The sequence below is a fragment of the Glycine soja genome, chromosome 10, assembly GCF_004193775.1.
Source record: "Glycine soja cultivar W05 chromosome 10, ASM419377v2, whole genome shotgun sequence".
NCBI classification, from domain to species: Eukaryota; Viridiplantae; Streptophyta; class Magnoliopsida; order Fabales; family Fabaceae; genus Glycine; species Glycine soja.
Genome location: NC_041011.1, coordinates 39,080,644 through 39,094,658, shown reverse-complemented (window position 1 = coordinate 39,094,658; position 14,015 = coordinate 39,080,644). Strand labels below are relative to the sequence as shown.

General features: G+C 32.5%; 2 protein-coding genes across 5 annotated transcripts; both read left to right on the top strand.

Moving 5' to 3' along the window:
* The first annotated feature begins 3,488 nt into the window (after positions 1–3,488).
* Positions 3,489–8,979, top strand: LOC114369275 (flap endonuclease 1). 4 transcript variants are annotated; one of them, XR_003657568.1, is made up of 19 exons: positions 3,489–3,649; positions 3,739–3,855; positions 3,973–4,031; positions 4,170–4,229; positions 4,344–4,397; positions 4,524–4,572; positions 4,683–4,730; positions 4,849–4,914; positions 4,987–5,037; positions 5,365–5,484; positions 5,559–5,643; positions 5,764–5,845; positions 6,314–6,428; positions 6,572–6,628; positions 6,726–6,772; positions 6,869–6,923; positions 7,517–7,704; positions 8,430–8,523; positions 8,628–8,979. XR_003657568.1 is itself a non-coding variant. In XM_028326468.1 (18 exons), exons 1-18 carry the CDS (start codon positions 3,638–3,640, stop codon positions 8,440–8,442), a joined length of 1,278 nt encoding a protein of 425 aa, XP_028182269.1. In that variant the 5' UTR covers positions 3,489–3,637; the 3' UTR covers positions 8,443–8,979. The 4 variants fall into 4 exon arrangements, 3 of the variants coding, with proteins under 3 accessions (XP_028182269.1, XP_028182271.1, XP_028182270.1); XM_028326468.1 differs by having other exon boundaries at positions 8,430–8,979; XM_028326470.1 differs by lacking the exon at positions 7,517–7,704 and having other exon boundaries at positions 3,490–3,649.
* A 1,961-nt stretch (positions 8,980–10,940) lies between these two features.
* On the top strand, positions 10,941–13,192 carry LOC114370660 (rhicadhesin receptor-like). Its single transcript, XM_028328052.1, has 2 exons — positions 10,941–11,288; positions 12,439–13,192. Exons 1-2 carry the CDS (start codon positions 11,162–11,164, stop codon positions 12,981–12,983), a joined length of 672 nt encoding a protein of 223 aa, XP_028183853.1. The 5' UTR covers positions 10,941–11,161; the 3' UTR covers positions 12,984–13,192.
* The last annotated feature ends 823 nt before the right edge of the window (positions 13,193–14,015 follow it).

Genomic DNA, 14,015 nt, shown 5'->3' with positions numbered 1-14,015 from the left:
GAGACCAAAGATTGAAGGAGACTCCATTTTCAATATTCCATTTCATATCTTCCTTGACCATTACCTATGAAGCATGAATACTACGTCAAACGTAACTTGGGTTATTGCCTAACTTGGCATCCAAAAATTTCCCTAAGGAAACTATTTAGCTTTGACCGCTTGTGAAACCATAGTATTTTGGTTAGTGATTAATCCCCAACCTTGTTTCCCTAACATTGCAATATTAAAAGCATGAAGATGTCTAAAACTCATACCTCCATAATCTTTTATCATCGTCAACTTGTCCCAATTTAGCCAATTGATGTCCTTCTTAGAATGAGAATTCGATCCCCACCAAAAAGAATTCATCATCTTCTGAAGCTCATCTTCAAGAGAGGTAGGAAGGAGAAAAATACTCATGCAAAAGGGGAGAATGGATTGAGCCATCGATTTTATCATGATCTCCTTACCAGCTTTTGATAAGTTTTTGGAGGTCCAATGGCTGATTCGCTTCCATAATCTATCCTTGATGAAGCAAAAAATCTCCTTTTTCCTTCTACCAATAATAGATGGAAGACCAAGATATTTCCTAATGCCAATGGTTTTAGTAACACCCAAGAGAGAGTAGATGAATTGTCTGGTGGTGTGAGGGGTGTTGGAACTGAAAAAGACTTCTGATTTCTGGAAATTGATTAATTGCCCTGATGCTCTGTCATAAGTATCAAGAATGTCCTTCAAGATAGATGCCTCAATGGCATTTGACCTACAAAAGAGAAAACAATCATCAACAAATAAAAGGTGTGTGAGGATAGGAGATCCTATACACACTTTGATACAATGGATGTCCCCTCTGCTCTCATATTTTTTAATCAATGAGGAAAGGCCTTCAATGCAAAAAATAAAAAGGTAAGGTGACAATGGGTCACCCTGCCTTAGCCTTCTTTCAGAAGTAATTTGTCCAACAAAATCACCATTGATCATCACAGAATATTGAATAGTTTGAAGACAGTCTAATCCAAGCTATCCACTTCTCATGGAAACCCATTTTTTGAAATAGACAAAAGAAAATTCTAGCCAACTCTATCAAAAGCTTTACTGATGTCAACCTTTAAAGTCACTTCTCCAATTTTCCCTTTGGATTTATATCTCATGTGGTGAATGATCTCAGAGGCCAAAATAACATTGTCTAGGATAGAACGATCCTCTATAAAGGCTGATTGTTCAATAGAGATACATTTGGGAAGGAAAGGCTTTAAAGGACTGACAAGGACTTTTGAAATTATTTTGTAGAGGACATTACATAGGAATATTGGCTGAAAACCAAGCATATTGGCGGGGTTGTTATTTTTGGGAATTAGGACAATGGTAATGTTGTTTACCTGGGGAGGGAAATGTCCTATTTCAAGCCAGGTTGTGCCATAGTGAAAAATCTCAAGACCATAGAGATGCCAAACGTTTTTGAAAAAAGTTGGGTTTAGATCGTCTGAATCAGGGGACTTGTTTGAGTTCATCTGAAAAAGTATTGTCTGGAATTCCTCAATAGTAAAAGTAGCAAGTAATGACTCATTATCATGAGCAGAAACACAATGAAAAATATTATTAATTATTGATATAAAATCATTACAATTATTTTGAGCCCTAAAAAGATTCATAAAGTATGAAGTGACCACATCACATTTTCTGTCATGCTCATGAACAACAATGTCATCATCACGAGAAAGAGAAGGGATAAAATTATTTTTCTTCGCGGAAAATGTTAAAGAGTGAAAAAACTTGGAGTTGACATCTCCCTCATTCAATCAGAAATTTTTTTAACGTTACCGCCAATAAGTTTCTTCTTGAGCAATTAGAGAACCCAATTTATTTTTTACCTCCAAGAAGGAACCAACATCTTGATTATCATTTGAAGCTCGTGCAATCTCCAATTCCCTTCTAAAAACTTCAATTTGATCACGAAAATTCTTTCTTAGCTTGTGCCCCCAGTCATTCATCTGCTTAGTACAAGAATAAGTTTATCAAGGAAATTCTAGGATAAAGAATTAGACCAACCTTCCATCACTTGAAACTGCTGTTATGCACTCTAAATCTTGTCAATTTCAATTTTTTAAAGGTAGGTGTAACTATATTCTTCTAATGAGTTATTATAGAAAGTTCATATCCAACTTCTAATAATTCATTCTTTAATTGGCATAATATCATTTATGTGTCATCATATGACTGATATTTCAGTTATTTGTTAATTTTGTTGGGTCTGAAATTCTGATTCTCATAAACATTTAATAACAACCATTTAATTAAAATTAATGTTTCAAATTGCATATTTAATTATAAAGCTTACATGCTTTCTATATATATATATATATATATATAAAACAAGAGATTCACAATTAAATTTAAATATTCTCATTAACTTCTAACTTAATTTTTGTCAATGCTAGTCCAATGATTTATTATTTAACCCCTATTTGTATTGCTTCTGTTCTCAATATTGAAATAATGAGTTTTTTTTTGTCAAAAAAAAAACTTTTAACTTAATTTCCTATTTATTATTGTACAAACTGAGAGTATAGTGATAATTTTTATATTAAAGTTATATAAACTATCAAATTATGATTAAAAATATAATATTACTAATATTCACTTAAAAGAAAGGTCTTGAGTAAATTATAAATAGATTGTAAAAAAATTAAATTATCAATACAAAATAACAAAATAAGTGTCCATTTGAGTTCTATCTAACAAGAAAATGCTATTTTAGAAAAGTAGTAATGAAGGAATTTTTTACAAGCATTTATAATCTATTTTATTTAAGAACTTAAAAAAAAAAATTAAAGTGCAATTAGTTTTTGCTTTTTTTTTTGTATTCCACGTGTTAAATTTAATATTAATTACACAAATTTTCAATAAAGAAACTTGGAAAATACTAATATATATATATATATATATATATATATATATATATATATATAGTTTTTGGGCCCTATTTTTTTTTACATATATAAATTTTTATTAAACCTTATTTTTATTTAAAATTTATATATGTAAAAAATATTATTAGATCAAAATTATTATTAAATTTTTTACATTATTAGATTAAAATTAATTGTTACAGAATTTATTATGTAAACTTATATGTGTATTAAATATACATTAGAAATTTTAGTATTATATATAATGATGCTAATTATTTTTTAACATAATTGAACTATTAACACAGTTGATTAGAACGTTGTATTAATAATTCGTATGGACCGTATGAATTGGTAATTTGTACCAATATGTAAGGTAAATCGGTATAGGTCCATACGGATGGACCTTACAGATTGTTAATTCATAAGCTATATAAATAATAAAAACAAAAAAAAAAGAAATGAAGAAGAAGTAAAATAATATATATATATATATATATATATATATATATATATTTTTTTTTTTTTAAAAAAAAATATATTAGGTGTAAAAGAAATTTAAATGGTGTGAAAAGAATAACCCATGGGCTGAGAAGAGTACAGCACCAAAAAACCATATGGATGACTGAGGAGTGCGCGGGAAGCAGTTGGTTCTCTTCATTTCTCGTTCTTCTTCTGGCATCACACTTACACCACTCTTCTTCCCTTTTCATTTTCTCTGCGAATTCCTATTCCCACACACATCTCAAATGGGTATTAAGGTGTTCACTTTTTCACCATCCTATCCCTCTATTTGTCTTTCAAATTATCATTCTCGATATTAATTATGTTAATGCCGATTGTTTTTTAGGGTTTAACAAAGCTTTTAGCGGACAATGCCCCGAAGTCCATGAAGGAGAACAAATTCGAGAGCTACTTTGGTCGCAAGATCGCTATTGACGCTAGCATGAGCATTTACCAGTTCCTTGTCAGTGCTAATCTTCACAACACATGACGTAGTTTCAATTTCAACCATGATACTAATACAGTGTGATTATGTTAATAACTTAATGTCACATGTTATTTGTCTTGGATTTTGGTGCAGATTGTCGTGGGAAGAAGTGGAACTGAAATGCTCACTAATGAGGCTGGTGAAGTTACCAGGTATATGCAGTAATCTCTTCATAGGTTGCAATTAGATAAGCTTAATTGTGATTCGTTGTTTTTGTTTCAGTTTTTTAATTTTTATAATAAAATGTGAGTCACTTTGTGTGATGATGGTGTTGGTTTTGTATCTTGTAGTCATTTGCAAGGGATGTTTTCGCGGACAATCAGACTTCTAGAAGCTGGGATAAAACCTGTGTATATATCTATATATTTTAAATTTATTAAATATTTCTTTTGTTGGAACCCTCTGCAGATGATTTGTTCTGAAAATTTTGTATGCTGATTTTTTTTTCTAATGCTGGTTTGCAGATATGTTTTTGATGGGAAGCCACCTGATTTGAAGAAACAAGAGCTTGCCAAACGGTATTTAATATTTTCTGTTATTTCTTGAGAGTTCTAATTTTTCTTTTGGGTTGGGGGTTTTGTTTTATTATATAATTACTTATCAAAAGCTTGCCAATAATGCTTTTCACACTAAAATTGATACAGTTACTCCAAGAGAGCTGAGGCTACTGAAGATTTGTCAGAAGCCTTAGAGGTATATGCGGAATTTGCTATTGACTTTCCTCTTTGGTTCCTTTTTTGTGTGTAATTTCATTTTTTAAATCAATATATTTATCCCCGGGTTGCTTTTTTCTTGTCATTTAGACCGCCAATAAGGAAGACATTGAAAAATTCAGTAAACGGACAGTGAAGGTGGGTTTCTGTTTCTTAGGCTCATTTATTTTTTTTAAAAGTTTTGCACATTATGGATAGAGAAAGAAGCATGTTTTTTTGTGCATGCTATTGAGGCCATATCTCCATATTCTTGCAGGTTACAAAGCAGCATAATGACGACTGCAAAAGACTTTTAAGGCTCATGGGAGTGCCCGTTGTTGAGGTGACATTGCATTACTAAAGTATTTGTTGTACATTGTGTTTACCATTTGTTTAAAGGCTTTGGGTTCTACAGGCACCCTCAGAAGCAGAGGCTCAGTGTGCTGCTCTTTGTAAAGCTGGAAAGGCAAGTTCATATCTGTTGTGTGTCACTTGTTTTATGAACTGGATTCTTGAAAGCTAAAATTAAAAGATTATTACTAATCCTTTTTAAACAGATTTTATGGAAACAAAAAGAAGAACAAATTTTGCTTTATATTTCTACCACTTTTTCTTATAAAATCTGTTTAAATTTCAGTTATATTCTTCCTTTCTTACCTTTTTCTTTTGATAATCCTTTTAATTGGCAACATTTCCTTCAAATAATTTTATCAACTCATTCCTTCAAATTAATTGGCAATATTTCCTTTATTATTATTCTATAGAATTTATGTTGAATTTTTATATATTATAGGTTTATGGTGTGGCTTCTGAAGACATGGATTCCTTAACATTTGGAGCTCCTAAATTTCTTCGCCACCTAATGGATCCAAGCTCAAAAAAAATTCCAGTGATGGAATTCGAAGTTGCGAAGGTCCTTGTAGCGTTCAACATACTTTTGTATTTTTACTGTTTGATCTGCTCATTGTGGTATTTATTTGGTTTCAGATTTTGGAGGAGCTAAATATGACCATGGACCAATTTATTGACTTATGCATTCTTTCTGGCTGTGATTATTGTGACAGCATTCGAGGTATATTTTTAGCCATTTTTATTTGTATGATGCTTTGTCTAAGTTTGGTTTTATGATTTCTGTATGAACTCTATGTGCATATATTTATATAGTATAAATGATAAATGATGTGTGGTGCAGGGATTGGGGGACTGACAGCTTTGAAACTCATACGTCAACATGGCTCTATTGAAAATATACTGGAGAACCTAAACAAAGAGAGGTTTTCTCTTTTTAATTTTATTTTGAAAATCACCATTTCTTGTGTATGCAATTTTACATGTATTAATCACATTACGTAAGTTTGTGGAATAAGGTTTACATGTTTCTGTGTTATGTTTGTGCGGTATTACCAATTAGACATCTGGCCCAGATATTCTGGTCCTTATAAGTTTAATAATAAAGTTCATTTGTATAACAAATGCACTATAACTACTTGATCTTGTAATGTATTTATATCATGATATATTTTATTAGTATATCTTATTTTAATAGAATCAGTTAGGCATTATTAGGTTTTATCAAGTGATTAATATCAGATTAATACTTCCTGTTGACACTAGAAATGCTTACTTAGTGTACGGATTCAATTAGCCTATCTAAATGCTCCTTTCACATGCAAAGTTCATGATTTTTAATTATGGTTTGGTCTTTCATCCTTGGAAATACTTATGTGAGTGTATTGGTTCAGGTACCAGATACCCGATAATTGGCCATATCAGGAGGCTCGGCGGCTTTTTAAAGAACCATTGGTCATAACTGATGAAAAGGAACTTGATATTAAGTGGTCTTCTCCAGATGAAGAAGTAATAACTATTCTCTTTGAGAACTTCAAATATCTTTTCAAATGCACATGGATTCACATATTGACATACATATGTTTGTTGTATCAATATATATTATGTTCTTTGGCAAGATAACTAGATTGTATTATGTTGCATTCTTACAGGGGTTAATAACATTTCTGGTAAATGAGAATGGCTTCAACAGGGATAGAGTGACTAAGGTATGTAGAGCTCTAAATAGTATTATTATGGACTGCTTGAGTAGGATTTCAATTGCCTCTTCAGAAAACTTTAAATGATTTTGTATATGAATGTTAGGCAATAGAAAAAATTAAAGTGGCAAAGAACAAGTCATCACAAGGCCGGTAAGTGATTCTTAAGCCATTGGACATGAGTGTTTAAACCTTTCTCTTATCTTGTCCTACCTAACGCCTCTTTTTTTCTCTTTCTGAAAACAACAGATTGGAATCATTTTTTAAGCCAACAGCAAATCCATCTGTACCTATTAAACGCAAGGTATGTGACCATTATGTCTATCATCTCCACTAGATGTTGGCATCCAGTATAATTTGAATTTTGAAGAAAGCCTGGAAAGTTCTTCACCAGAACTTTTGTGGTCAGACTTTGGGTTGGCTGTGATTCAGTTATTCTGTTTTTATCCCCAATTTATCTGCCTGAAATTAAATCATGAATTATTTTTCCTTGCATTATTTTCATCCTCGTATGATTTTATATGGATAATGAAAAAACTCTTCCATTTCATGAAAAAGTCTCATTAACATAATTTGTGTTATAAACAACATTAAGTATAACTTTTTGAAATCTGAAATACAAATATACACTATATTCATGTATCGAATGAGACTTTGTTTTTTATGACGATGAAAGCAACTGAACACCAAGCAATATATTTATCCTATCATCTTCACCAAATGTGGATTCGGACTCTTCAGCCCCCTTTTTCGTTCCCATCTTTTTTTCACTAGTAATTATGGGAGGCCTTTCCTTCCAAATCAGAGAAAAGAACCAAAAACAGGAATCTTTTCCCCATATTTACTAGAAATCTTAAAGTTGACATGCTAGATAATTTTGGCTACACTTAATGACAGGAAATTAAATCCATGCTTAGATCTTTCAAACGTGCAATTGAGCATAAGATGTTCTCTGTGCAACCTTCTAACTGGTCAAGGCCCATGGTTTTTGGCAAGTTGAGCTTGCCAATTTATAATCTGGGTTCCAAGCTCCATACCTTTTGTCTAGAGGTGTCTGCTTTGGTGCCTGAAGCTGAATATCCATGGTGAACCTCCAAAGTCATTCTGTGCTTATGCATAATCTATATTTTAGTAACCAACATATATAAGTGTTAATTTGATTACAGTTACTTTGCAGAATGATAAAATATAGCTGTTTACAACCTGTTCTGGTATTAATAATTCTTCCACTAATTTTTAATGAGTAATTTTAAAAACGATGTCAAGCCTTCTTACAATGCTCAAGCCATATTTTATAACCAAGTGTATAGTGTATAGCTCTTACCTTTGATTTGTTGTTTGTGGCTTCACTTTTAATTCCTTTAGGTTATGGGTTTGTGGATCTTGTTAGTGTGGGGTGAGGAGTTAAGATTTTTAATTTGAGCACAGGTGATGCTGTACATTGATGAATTGATGATATAGTTCAACATGGACATTAAAGTTGGAATTACATAGTATTTTGTGTATAATATGATCAATTGACATCCTACTTGTACTTGAGTTGGCTACTTGAAATACTGATCAAAATTTTAGGTTGGCTACTTGGCAAAGCTGCCCTTGATCTGCTTTAGAAGCACCACATTGAAGCACCATCTCTCAAAATATCTTCTGATAGTAACTAAACTAACAAATGCTGCTTTTATGTTAAGATAAAGCACTCAACACAAAATACTGGAAGCAGTCAAAGTACCCAAGAGCAAATTACTATTCTGGTTTGGAAAGTCCATGCTTTGACAATTTATTTATTTATTTTTTGTTTCTTTTTGGATAGGAAACACCAGTGAATAATGCTAAAGAAACTAACAAAAAGACCAAGGCTGGTGGTGGTAAGAAGAAGAAATAGTTGGCTTTGTGTCTTGACAAAGGTTAGAGTTCTGGATGTCTTTCATCACCTGTTTATGTTACTGTCACTTTTGCATGCTCACATCTGTGACTGTGCCTCTATTTTCCCCTGGTTTGTCGCCGTTAGCATGAAGGAGGATGGATTCACAATACTGATGCAGTCTTCCAAATTGTAAAATATTAATGTGAGGTAGATTTAATGAGCTTGACTAACGTAAGCTAGAGTTCTTCTTCTCATAGAAGGACAATTTGAGATACGGTACTTCATTTGACAGATACTCAAAATCCTCCTTTCCTGAGTGTAATTTGACTTGTGGTTTCCTTTCCTGCTGCATCGCATGACTATTTCACTGGCTTTTGTCGGTTCTGGATATTTTCACGCACGCACCCAGTTGTTGTTGCCAGTTACTGGAAATTTAGGTTCTGTTAGAAGGTTCTAAATATCTAGTTATGTTATTTATTTTATGAGATTCCATCTACCTTCAATTTGTACAAGCCTTTATCCAACATACACCCAAAATGTTTTCAAATTTTGCCGATGCAATATGGTTGAAAATTAAACATCTCTTGGGGCTGGAATATCCAAAACAATAAAGTAGAAAAAGAACTCGGGAGGAATAATGATGCCACTACAACAAAACAAAATAATGAAGAAAGATGGACGGGGCTTGATCCCAAAATAAGCTAAGTCTATTTTTTTTTTTAATTTTTTGTTTTGATGGCGATTGGCAGTTAGTGAATGTAATAACGTAAATGATAAGTCATTACTTTTCCGTTACTCTAGAAAACTAGCGAAATATTGTTCATCGAGTTGTTTCTTTCTATTATTTCCACAAACAGAATAATAGGAATGATAAGCCATTACCTTAAATTTTAATCTGTTGCTGGAAATAATTGAACATTTGAGCAACAACTCCCAATAATCGAGTGTGCGCCAGCTCTCTTTCGAGCATAAAGGTGGGCATGCCGATATTGAAGTTTAGTTGGAGGTTCGTAATCTCTCTTCGTCGATGTTATTATGATTTTTCTTTTCTTTTTTGTCTCATGAGATGTTTCCGCACTTTTTTTTTTTAATGTGGACCTAATTTGAGTCATTTCCGTTAAGCAAACCCTTACAGGGTAGGTATAGTTTACCAACTGAATTACAACTAATTGTTTTTGCCAAAAACATATCATTTCATTGTCGAAATTCTCGTAAAGGAAGCATTATGATAAATTTCTTCCTATTTACGAAGTCGACTAATATAATTGATAAGCTCATATTTGCAACCAAAAAAACCTTGGACATGTTGATCTGTAGTAGTCATGCAGAAACGGTTATAAGCAAGCAGAACCAACTCGGAAAATGCCAATATTTTATTACGAAGAAAGACAACAACAATTAACAGTGATTTAAGAGGAAAAAAGTCCAATAATTAGAAGAGTAGGTTTGAACTTGGAGGGTTATCCGTGTCTTTATCTTGGCTCAGCAGAGATTTATGTTCCCAACAAACACACCGTATCAATACTTTTCTCATGCAGTGCCAAGCCAGAGCTCTTATTTCATTCGAGGTACGAAACGCACAAGAGAAAGTCACAAGTCACCTCCACCAGGGCCACCTCCATTACATTTTAACTTGTTCATCAACTTTATGGGCCAAGACTTCTTGAGATTCTTTGCATTTTGGATAAGCTTTTAGTAATTAATGCGAATGAATTGCCAATTGTTTATTAAAAATAGAGTTATATAGATATTGTCCCTCTACTCAACCCTGTATTAAATTTCAAGGAATAGCAACATCATCGACAGGAAGACAGCTATATACTCAGGATGCGAGAACGAAATACGAACTAATGATGTAAAATAGACAAACTGAAAGACAAGAAATAGTCACTAGCATAGATTCTAATGTCACACTGCCAATAAAAAATGACAAAAACTTAAGGATGTGTCTTTACATTCGTAACATTTATTAGCATACATCTGAAATTAATAGCTACAGAAGGGAACCATTATTTTTACAGGTAAATAATAAGGAAAAATGATATTTGTACTTTGAAAGATTATTGAAAAGATGGGAAGACCAAGACCATTCCTCTCTTATATTCGTTTTTAAAACTTTATTTACACCACATATCTAGTGTGAGCAGACGTGTGTTCATCTAACATGCAAGCATTATCCTTAACATACATTTGAAGCTCACTGATTTGATAATAAAAACTGATTTGATGATAAAATTAATTCTAAAAATACTTGGAATTTCCTATATCAAGGAAAGCAAGGTGTCAAAACTTGAAAAGGGCCTAAACCAAAACTGAGGCCCGAGGATCAGGCCTCTGGGGCCTTTGTGTTCCTTTGCTTTGGGTTTGGCATGATCCATCTTCTTAACTTTTCTTTAAGTTTAAGAAATGGCACGCGTGACCAAAAAAATATGAATAACAACCTCGTTTCCTACTTTAAATTCTCACACTATTCTTCTTTTTCCTTGTCAACTGTCTTGCTATAAACACACAAAACCCCACTTTTGATTATCCTAAGACTTCCAACCAACTAGTTCGCTTGTTGATTTCTTTTCATTTCCATTTCGTCAACTTATTGGCTACCAAAGTCTCTTGTGGCTGCCTCCTTAGAGTTATAGTGTTATAGCATTTATTTTCATTTCATAAACACTCATCATATTATGGCTAACCATACCATGAAGCTGGTCAACTTGCTGCTTCTCGTGACTTTGGCTCAGCTCTTAGCCACCGCTATCTCTTCAGATCCTGACCTTCTTCAAGACCTCTGTGTCGCCGACCTTGCCTCAGGTTCTGCTCCTTTTACATCACTCCATTCATTTTTTTCTTCTTTTCTAATTCTATTGATTATACGGAGTAGAAGAGTATGCAAATTTTCATGCATGATGCATCCAACAAAGAGTAAGGACATGTTTGGTTTTCAAGTTGGGAGTGCCCTTAAAATAGTTCAAAAAATAAAACTGAAAAAAATCTCTCGTTTGATTTTCTACTGGAGCAGATAAACTTAGTTCTGCCTCAATTTTACATCACAATTCTGTTTGAAATAGAAAAGAATGTAGTTACTTTTGCGAACTCATAAAATTAAGTTCATTAAAATTTAAGTTTCCAAACTTTAATCTAAACATGAAATAACCAACCTGGAAAAGAATATCTCTTCCCCCGCCCTTTTTCTTTTACCAGTATTATTTTTTCTTCCCCTTTGAATAATTAGATTTGATCCTTTTTCTTTACCCTTCTATTTTTTTTCTTTCTTTCATTTGGTTTTCTTTCAACCATGTTAAATCAACATCATTCTCCAACACATACTCCTACCAACTACTTTGGCTTTGCTTTTTCCTGACTCCACTGTTTAATCATTTTAACACTCGGATAGTATTCCAACTTACATGATTAACTTTTATTTGTCCCTTTCCTGTAATTATCATTACTTTATACCACACGTGAATAGTTCCTTTGATATTATTTTTCTAAAAACAACTTCAGCATTGTCCATAATTCTTGCATATTTTTCTAGCATTATTGACAGCAAGTGCAATTCTGTATGGTAGACACTTCTTATTCTAAATAAAATGTGGCACGAAGAACTTTAATTTTTATGTACCATTAATATAATTTTTTTATACCATTAACTAGTCAGAAGTTATAATTAATAAAACTTTTAAATTAAAATAATTATTATAAATGTTAACAAACATATGTCATATTTTATGATTTGATAATAATGTATATATTCTATTTACTTTAGTGATAAATAACATGAAAAATATTTGATAGACACCTATTGTGTTATCCAATATCTAGAGAAAGAATAAAAAAAAGAAAAAATATAAGTATAAAATAGGATTTATAATTTGATAGGAAGAGAGTTGTTGATGAGATTGGTATTTAAAAGGTGATTTGTGTATCATTACTTAGTAGCTGTGTCTGTGATCGAAAATAGGTGTGAAAGTGAATGGATTTACCTGCAAAGAAGCAACCAAGGTAAATGCCTCAGATTTCTTTTCCAACACACTAGCCAAACCAGGAGCCACAAACAACACCTTTGGTTCCTTGGTGACTGGAGCCAACGTTCAGAAAGTCCCAGGACTCAACACACTCGGTGTCTCTCTGTCAAGAATTGACTATGCCCCAGGTGGCATAAACCCCCCTCACACCCACCCACGTGCCACTGAGATTGTGTTTGTCCTTGAAGGCCAACTAGATGTGGGGTTCATAACCACATCCAATGTGCTCATATCAAAGACCATTAACAAGGGTGACATATTTGTGTTCCCAAAAGGCTTGCTTCACTTCCAAAAGAACAATGCTAAGGTTTCTGCTTCTGTGATTTCAGCCTTCAATAGCCAACTTCCAGGGACACAGTCCATTGCTACAACCTTGTTTGCTGCCACTCCATCTGTTCCAGACCATGTCCTGACCCAGACCTTCCAGGTTGGAACCAAGGAGGTTCAGAAAATCAAGTCTAGGCTTGCACCAAAAAAGTAAAAAACACCTAGGTGGTTGGTTAATTTGGCTTGTCTTGTATCTTGTAGAGGATAAATTATTACATGATACAAGATCACATGATCCTCATCAATTTTCACGTGACATTTTATTAATTTTTTTATAAATTAAAAAATATAATTACATGTCACATGAAAAAATAATCAGATCAAATAGTCTTAAACTATGAAATAATTTATGTTTTCTGTGAAGTATTCTTTTACCCTCTCTTTTAATATTTTGTCACTTTACGATTCATGGTTGGAACAACTCATAAAGGGGAAGAATATGATCAAATGGGGATCGCACATTCATTTGTTTTAATAATTTAAATTTGAAAGATGATTGCATGGTTGGTAACTAAATTAGCCACCAACAGTTTGTTGACTCATTATTTCTTCCTTGTATTTATTCTCCTGTGAAGGAATAGTACAAGTTATTCCACCCCAAACTTTCACTTTCTTTTTCTATTTCTTTTTCTTTCCCTTTCGTATTTACTTTTCCATCAGTTAGGTTAGGCGAATTTTAAATTATTGAAGCTTCCTTGTGATCAAATGTGTAGGAGTTTCGTTAGTGCTCAACTTTTTAATACGTAAAACATATATAGGTAAATGCATCCCACTAGGACTAACTGGGTCAAATAAATCAACAGATTACGTTATCCCAATGACACAAACCAAATCTTAAATTAGTCTTTCGATTTGTACAAGTAGATTATTTGAATTTCTAAAATTTTAAAAGTTTTCTGTTATTCTTTAACTTTGTAAAACATTTAGTTAAGTCCATTTTATTATAAAATATTTAAATAAATGACTTTTTAGTACAAAGTTAGACAAATAGAATTTTAAAATTTCAGAAATTAAAATATCTAATACATACAACTTGATGAGTGACTTGGGGATGTATCCATTTACCTTGTTTAACTTTGCATCCCATGAGAGGAAACAAAGTAGAATATCAACTTACTTAATATATTTTGTTGACAATATTTTGCTTCAGATATGTTTTTATTATTTTCTGTAAACTTATTTAAAT

What these genes read in the sequence shown, in the direction of transcription:
- LOC114370660 (XM_028328052.1), top strand. Translation starts at nt 11,162, where the DNA reads ATGGCTAACCATACCATGAAGCTGGTCAACTTGCTGCTTCTCGTGACT. An exon ending in TGTCGCCGACCTTGCCTCAG is followed by an intron (nt 11,289 to 12,438) that starts GTTCTGCTCCTT and finishes GATCGAAAATAG; the next exon opens with GTGTGAAAGTGAATGGATTT.
- LOC114369275 (XM_028326468.1), top strand. An exon ending in GAGAACCTAAACAAAGAGAG is followed by an intron (nt 5,846 to 6,313) that starts GTTTTCTCTTTT and finishes GTATTGGTTCAG; the next exon opens with GTACCAGATACCCGATAATT. An exon ending in CTGTACCTATTAAACGCAAG is followed by an intron (nt 6,924 to 7,516) that starts GTATGTGACCAT and finishes ACTTAATGACAG; the next exon opens with GAAATTAAATCCATGCTTAG.